Source organism: Quercus robur, chromosome 4 (assembly GCF_932294415.1).
Source record: "Quercus robur chromosome 4, dhQueRobu3.1, whole genome shotgun sequence".
NCBI classification, from domain to species: domain Eukaryota; kingdom Viridiplantae; phylum Streptophyta; class Magnoliopsida; order Fagales; family Fagaceae; genus Quercus; species Quercus robur.
The window spans coordinates 75,885,538-75,893,431 of NC_065537.1; the positions used below are offsets into that span (position 1 = coordinate 75,885,538).

General features: G+C 36.0%; 1 protein-coding gene across 2 annotated transcripts; it reads left to right on the forward strand.

Moving 5' to 3' along the window:
• Positions 1–1,897: 1,897 nt before the first annotated feature.
• LOC126723757 (uncharacterized) lies at positions 1,898–5,876 on the forward strand. Of its 2 annotated transcripts, XM_050427541.1 has the most exons (4): positions 1,938–1,956; positions 1,994–2,141; positions 3,150–3,458; positions 5,679–5,876. In XM_050427541.1, the coding sequence occupies exons 2-4, from the start codon at positions 2,014–2,016 to the stop codon at positions 5,746–5,748; spliced, it is 507 nt and encodes a 168-aa protein (XP_050283498.1). In that variant the 5' UTR covers positions 1,938–1,956; positions 1,994–2,013; the 3' UTR covers positions 5,749–5,876. The 2 variants fall into 2 exon arrangements, with proteins under 2 accessions (XP_050283497.1, XP_050283498.1); XM_050427540.1 differs by having other exon boundaries at positions 1,898–2,141.
• Positions 5,877–7,894: the final 2,018 nt, after the last annotated feature.

The window sequence follows — 7,894 nt, forward strand, 5'->3', positions numbered from 1 at the left end:
CTTTTCGCTTGTGTAGTTAGTTTTAATCTGAGCTTATTTAAGCTCCTTCATTGTACACTGTACTGTTCTTTTGTCTTAATAAGAAATGAATTTGCTTAATCTCAAATACTTTTCTTTTCTGCAATAACTACTTTGTGCATGAATATTAAATATACACTTTCCTTTAATGATACTTAGAGCAGGAAAAACCTTAAAACAAATTCCTACTAGTTTGAACTTACTGATATTATCAAGTATAACAATGGTAATTCTCAATAAATTAAACTCTTGGAACTAATCGAGATAACGGCCGAGCGCTGTGCGATGCATGCAAGACAAATGTCCGAGAACGATAAACTCTAAATAATTCATCCGAGAGGGTAGCCGAGCAGTGAGGGACTTCGATTGTGTTTTTGGTAACATATTGCTCTATATTGCATCAATCCCTTTGGTACTGAGGATCCGAGAGTAGACTGGGGAATCCATGCAGTTTAGGGATTAACCCAACTGTTAATGGGGAGTTCTCCTCGGATAGATTCTAAGGTCCATGTAACGTAGTTTTTATTTTAAGTAGTTAGTTTCCCCATAGGCTTGAGTCCGAGGACCATGCAAGGCCTTGGTTCTGTCCAAAACTTGTAATTTTTCTTTTGAGTACTTGGTTTCCCCATAGGCTTGAGTCCGAGGACCATGCAAGGCCTTGGTTCTATCCAAAACTTGTAGTTTTGTTTTAAAGGTTAACCCCTCGACCAAGGTGGGGAGAGTTAACTTAGGGTTGGAAGCCCCTAGAGTTGTCCGTGCCATTGGCATCGCAAGGCGTAACTCCTAGCAGAAGTTTATGTCGGAGCAACGACTGCATGTCGCTGGAAATGGAAGAAACTTTGCGGACCTCTGATCGATAGGGACTTTGACTCCACCGCCACCTGCGCCAACGCGCAAGCCTTCCCACAGACGGCGCCAATTGTAGGGACACGATTTTTAACGGCCCGGGGATGACATTGGGCTCGTATGTAAAGGGCCCGAACAATATGATTTGTAGAGAGTGGGATAGAAAGACTGGACCTTGGTCGTTGGGCAACGGTTTAGTCAGGATTTTCATGGAAGCCCATACGAAGGTGGATTTGGCTTGTGTAGCTAAGCCTTACACGGATGTGGTTTGAAAGGTCTGACTCCTCGGAATTAATCCGAGGAGCAGTATCTTCTCACCATTCTTCCTCCTTTTTCTCCTTCCTTTTTCGGGGCCTCTCCCCCCCCCCCTCCTTTTTAGCTCTCTTTTCCCTTTTATACTAGTATTCAATTCCCCTTCTTCATCTACGTGTCAGTTTCTCCTTGTTTGGGCAATTACTCGTCCTATCAATCCTCACGTCAGAGTGGTTGGGAAAAGCTGGATAGCATGGTATGGGGTATGGGCTTGTCAGGTGCTGGGCTCCACGTTATGGTGTTGACAGCTTTCTCGCTTGTACTGCTCTTGTACTGAGTTTGTTCTTTTCTTCAGGCGTTTTGTGAGGCGTTGAGCGTGAGGTTGTTCTCGGCTACATTCTTGGGCCATTAAGGGGTTCTCATCATACCTCCTCGGCAGTAGGGCTCCTCGGCTTAGGCTTTGGGCTCTTAATGTGAAGTGGACCGGGATTCCAAATTTCAGGCCCCACACTATCATTTATGCATTTTTTTATAATTACAAGTACTAGCGTTATTATTATTTGTTTTAGTAAAATACAATCAATACCCCTGAAAATTGAGTTAATATTAGTAAGGTCCAAAATTTTTCAAAACTATCTAATTTGATAATGTGGCCTAATTAATTTTTCCTTTTTTTTAAAAAAAATGTGGCCCAATTAAAAAAGTTTGGGCTACATGTTTGGGCCTTGTAGTTTGGACTTTGTAGTTTGAACTATGAACTATGATGAGAGAAGCAAGTAAAGCGACATCGCTTCATCTCATCAGGAATCAGCGTAGCTGTGCAGAAAAGAGCAAAAGTTCAGAGAGAGAGAGAGGAATCAGCGTAGCTGTGCAGAAAAGAGAGAGAGAGAGAGAGAGATGTCTCTAGTAGACTATGCTTCTTCATCAGACGACGACGTATCTGATGAAGAAGAAGAACAACAAGAAGAACACGAAGAAGAAGAAGACGAACCTCAACAACTCCCAAACCCCAATCCTCACAACCAGTAATTTCTCCAAATTTTTTTTCTCCTATATTTTAATATCTTTTTCTTTACATTACAAAACCCCTAAATTAATTCACAATTTTGGGGTTCTCTATTTTCATAAATTTCCCATTTTTCACTTAAAAGATTTTTTTTTTTGGGTGTTTTGAGCTGTTTGGTTGCTGAGAAAATGTCAGAAAAGTGAAAGTTTTTTCTTTTTTTTTTTACAATGTTGGGTGTTTGTACTTTGCTATAACTTATTGCACCCTGGGCTTTTTGGTTTCTGGGTTGTGGTTAGATTTTTATTCTGGTTAATGTGGAGGGAAAAACAAGTAGGTGAAAACTGAAAACTAAAAAAGTAACTTGGTTTATGGGTTTTATTAAGTGGGGTGTGTTTGTTTCTTGGGTTTTAACTGATGAATTAGTAAGGCTCAAGCATTGCATTTAGTTCTTCATGAAATTATTCTGATACTGAGTGAGCAGAGTCCATAGCATTTTGGCTTTAGTCATTGTTTCTAAAGCAGCTTAAGTTAAAGGAAATTAATTTGCCTTATATATATATGTGTGTGTCAGTGTGTGAATATATATATATATATATATATATTTATATATATATTGGAGGTAGAATTATTGTTAGCACAACACTAATTGAATTAGTAAAAAAGGACATGTTAGTTAAAGTGGTGACTGACAGTATGAATTTTAATAATATAGAATGGTGGAGAAGAATACATATTATTGAGGATCCATGGCGCCAACGTTATAGACTTATAGTTTTGGGACTAAGGCTTTTGTGTCTTGTCAGAGGCTTTACTTTTTCTTTTTCGATCTTCTTCTTCTTCTTCTTCTTCTTCTTCTCCACGTGTAAATGTTTTGCACCAAGTTGGTGTCTGTTAATGAATTTCCTTGATTGACTTGTAGTATTCCTACTCAGTTTTTATGATATTAAGCTGAATGTTCAGACATTTCTCATGGTGGGGTATTCACTGTTCTGTGGTTTAACCTGTTCCAATAATTTTCTGAATGTAGGATATCCGGGTCTTCATCAAATCTGCAACCAGAAAGTGCTGTGCATTCATCAGAGCCTTCTATTGAGAGACTTCCTGATGCTTCCTTTCTCTTAAATTCACCTGCATCGTTGTCTAATCTGATGAGCAGTAGTGACCACTCTTCTCGAGTTGCTGCTGCTATGGCTGAAAATGCATCACGCAAGAGGGACTCAAATGGGTTGGCTTCCTCTCTTCCCCGCAATAAAGTTCCTAGAGGGACCTTGCCTCATTCAAGGAATGTTCCAGATACTGTTGGTGGCGTTTTAGTTCCTCCTCAGCTTAGCGGAAGGTCAGTAATATTTTGGCATATCCCTCATTGATCTGGCTGCTAAGTTATAGGCCTCTCTCTAAACACACATACATGTGTGTTTATTTTTGTTTGTTTGCTTGCTCTTCTCATATGAATTTTAATGATTAAATAAAATGGGTTCTGAATGTAGATGGATCTATGTTGAATTGTGAAAGGGTGTGCATGTCTGGAAGTGTCGATTACTGCTGATGACACTAATTTTGACTTAAATAAAATATTATGATGCAGTCTGCTTACCTCATTAATTGCTCAATCTAACTTCTAAATTGCAGTTCCAGTGTGTTCGCGCGTCTGTTGTGTGTATATTTTATAAGTGGGTTGAGAGAATGTTAACTGTGTGAGTTCAGTAACCTGTTCAAAGTTCAGACTCTTGTGGTTTCAGAGTTTGAGCTGATAGACCCTTCCTTTATATTTTACAAATTTTCTCTAGTTTGGAGTCAGTTATTAGAGTGATATTCTCGTTTGATCTTTTTAATAGTTGATCTAATTACTGTGGTCATTCTTCTAGTTGGAAGTTTGTTTATTCATTTCCAATGAGTTGAATTTCTCTCCAATTCTAAGAGTTACATCTGGTATTAGTTTTCTATTAGAATCAAGGCAAAATAAAGTTATGCAACAGCATACGTTTGTTCATTTGTTAATGATTCAACTGGACTAGTTATTTTAAGAGAGAAAATCAACCTCACACAGGAACCAGATCAAGGCAAGCCAACATGTAAAATTGTTGCTCTGAAACATGAGTTGCAACCACAAATTAATTTGTAGATCTAACTCAATTAGAAACATGTTTGCTATAAAAATATTAAACTTGGGGAGGTGATCTTTCAAGGTCAAACTTATTGAAATATGTAACATGCTCGTACTTTCAATGGCATGTTATTGTTGATAACTACTTTTTCACAACCATCTTAGGTAGGAATGGATGTGCTCTGATAATCTTAAGGCACTGTTGTGAGAACTTAGGTTTGCAAGTTAAATAAGAAAATAGATCTTCATTTCTTTGTGTAATTGGATTAGTTAGGTTTTGTATCAGCACTGGTTCTGCTGGGTTTCAATTGGTTAGGATTTGTGAAAAAGAAGTCCCACTAATTAGGCAGAGAAATAGTGGTGTTCTTGAAAGGTAGCATATAGAAGAAAACCTACTAAGCCTAATATCAACTGTTTACTGCTGTCTCTGTTGATTAATTATGACACTGGATTTTTAAGATTCTCACCAAAACGGTAGTGTTTGAACCAGTGTTCGTGTACTGATGGCTCTGTTTCCTTATACAAACTATCTATAGAGAGCAAATCTCTCGGGAAATATTTGGCTGGTGTTTAGAACAACCAAGGATTCACATCCATGTATGATAGCAAATCTGCACAACCAAGGATTCACATCCATGTATGATAGCAAATCTGCACAGATGCAACAACTGGCTCTAACTCCTTATTTAAAGCAGTGGTTGTATTTCCACCTGAACTCATTGCTTGGTTAGATTAGATACCATTGTCCAGTGAAGAAAATATGTAGATATTCTTTTTTGATAAGTAGGATAATAAGTAGATATTCAATTTACATTTTATAAGCCTTTCAGTTTCTATGGGCATTATAATTTTGTTTCACAAAAAAAAAAGGGGGGGGGGGGGGTGTGGGGGGGTATGGGCGTGTAGAATCTAAATTTGACTTATTTCATCACAAAGATATAGATGGTTCACTGTATCTTAATTAAATATTTTTAAAAAGTCTTGTTATGTCAAAAGATAAATCTGATTATGTGTTTTTAAATGTATTATAAATACATGCTTGGATCTAACCCAGGGCTGGCACACTTGACTAGGGTCATGCCTCATTAAGTGGGGTTCACTAGTTTGACTCTCTTCTTCCCTCTCCTTTTGGGGCAAAACATGCTTTTACACAGACACATGATATTACATGTGCTTTTACACACACATGTAGATACATGCTTTGCAGTAATGTATTAAGACTGAGATTTTTTTTGTATTTTTTGGTTCCAGTAATTATATCCATAGACAATGCCTTCAAAATTTTGTTTAAGGATTCTTTTCTGGTGTGTTGTTTGAAGGATCCTGAATTTGGTATGGATTTGTTATACTTGTATTTTGCAATATCATTTTGTACTGAAGCTTAAAATAGGTCATAGTCATTCATTTTAATCAAGAAAAGCCATTGCTGATGATTTAATTTGATTTTTCCAGGAGCAATGTTGTTACAGAAGATATAGGGAAGCTTTTTGTCAGAAAGCATGCTGAACCCTCTTCTAACTAATGGATCTTTAAATTGCTGATAGTTGACACTGTTGTAGGGATAATGTCACTTGTAAACATTTGGATTTCTTTGTAGAATGTAATACTTTATAAAATTGTGTTTATATCCTGGGTTGCCTTTAGCTCTTACTTGATGAACTGTTGCAGCAAGTTTTTATGACATCAACTAATTGATAAAAGTTATCGGTTGAACTCACGAGTAGAAATTTCAGTCAGTGCTGCTAAAGACGGAGACATCTTGATGCATTGGATGAACTGTTGCAAATAGTTCTAGTGACAGCAACTAATAGTTGAGTTATTATTTATCTCATGTATAGAAATCCACTTGCTGATGAGCTACTGCTCCATGGAAAATGGATTTATCCTCAATGCATTGCATGAGTTTGAAGTGAGTCCAGAGTTCTCTCATTTCTTCTCTCTCCTTGCCTTAGAAGAAAAAAGGTTCACACACTCTTCTCATTCCCAACTTTGAGCATGAGTTGAGAGCCAACGTGATTGAGAGAAGCAATCCATATGAATGGCAAGTTGGGTTCCCAAACCTCTTGAACTTGCAAACCGAGCACATTCAATTGCTAAACCGGTTCAAGACAGCAACTTTCTTTGTCTGTTTGCTTTTAGCTCATTTTGGGTCCATGATAAGCATTTGACTGTCTTAAAGGAAGTTCTGTAGAGCCAAGCACTTATATGATCTCTTTTAGCCTTAGGACGTAAATGTGGTGCGGTTGAATCAATTTGTGGTAACTTCTGCCGCAGCAAATTTTATAAATGCGTTGAAGAAATCGCTAAAATATAACAAGCCACGGGCTGTAGTGCTATACATTAAATTGTAAGAAACGATTGCCAATAAAAAGTCATTCCACTATTCATTTTTCAATCAAAAACTAATCAATTGAATATAAATGAATACTGCCAAAAAGTATAAGCAAGTTGGAAAGAAACCCTGTAGTTTTCCACTAGACAAACTCAATGAATTGAATATACAACCTGAGTGCGAAATAGTAGGAAATAAGAGGAGATTATTGAAGAATCTTTAACAGCTGCTTTATCTAAAGATGCAAGTAATTCAAGAGGCTATCAATGGGAAAGTACGTACAGGTAGCTAAGTCAAATAGGGCACAGCCAACACCATCATTGTTGATGAGTGATGTTGGGGATGCTACACATTTTATCAAAAACTAATATGTCACCAATTACAAAAAAATAATTTAAGCCTTCAACTAAGAGGTTGTTAAAATTCACCAATCACATTGCTACATCAATTTGTAAAACACTTTGTCATAATTTTAGCATTTTCCTTTTAAGATTAAGGCTCCGTTTGGATCACATTTTGGCATTTGCGTTTCTGCGTTTTTTTTTTTTTTTAATACCAGTGTCTCTTGCACTGTTCATGGGATATGAACAATGCATTAAGCAATGGCGGTGCCACATGGTGTTCAGGAGGTTCAAATGAACCCCCTGACTTGTGATTTTTTTTTTTTTTTACATTTAACATTTTAAAATATTTTTGTTTTGAATACCTTAAAATAAAATTTTGAACCCCTAAATTAAGTCCAAAGAACAAATCAATTCAATACTAAAATTTATCTTGGCCTTCTTAAACAAAAAGAAAAAACCCATCATCAAACCAATTTTATATAAAATCTCAAGAAAAAAAATAGCAAGTCCAACAACAAAAATTAGTAATTTGTTGATCTTAAATCTCAGAAAAAGACAATTAAATGAGCTGTAAAGTGTAAACACTAAAAGAAAATTAAGTGTGAGACAGTGGAAATAGGACGTGAGATAGTGAAGAGTGAAGACATTTTTTTTAATGACTGTATTGTTGCGTTGAATTCTTAATAGAGTAATGTAAAAACACAACAAAATTCTTCTTAATGAATTACAAAGACTTGTAAGTTGTCACAATTGAGTTCAATTGTTAAATAAAAGAATTGAAAAGAGTAACAACAAAAACTAATAAATAATGAATTAGAGTATTCTAAGTAATAATAATTAAAATTCACTTAACAACAATAACTAATAACTTTATTATAGTAATAGAGAATAGATAATTTACAAGATTTAATCTTAGCAATAATAATTAATATCTTCATTATAGTAGGAAAACATATGCCCAATGAACTTATAATTTATCTTTAATTCTTTTG

Bases quoted from the DNA above. Each gene is read 5' to 3' on its own strand.
- LOC126723757 (XM_050427540.1), top strand. From the start codon at position 2,014: ATGTCTCTAGTAGACTATGCTTCTTCATCAGACGACGACGTATCTGAT. The intron at 2,142-3,149 runs GTAATTTCTCCA...TTCTGAATGTAG, and splicing joins AACCCCAATCCTCACAACCA to GATATCCGGGTCTTCATCAA. The intron at 3,459-5,678 runs GTCAGTAATATT...TGATTTTTCCAG, and splicing joins CCTCCTCAGCTTAGCGGAAG to GAGCAATGTTGTTACAGAAG.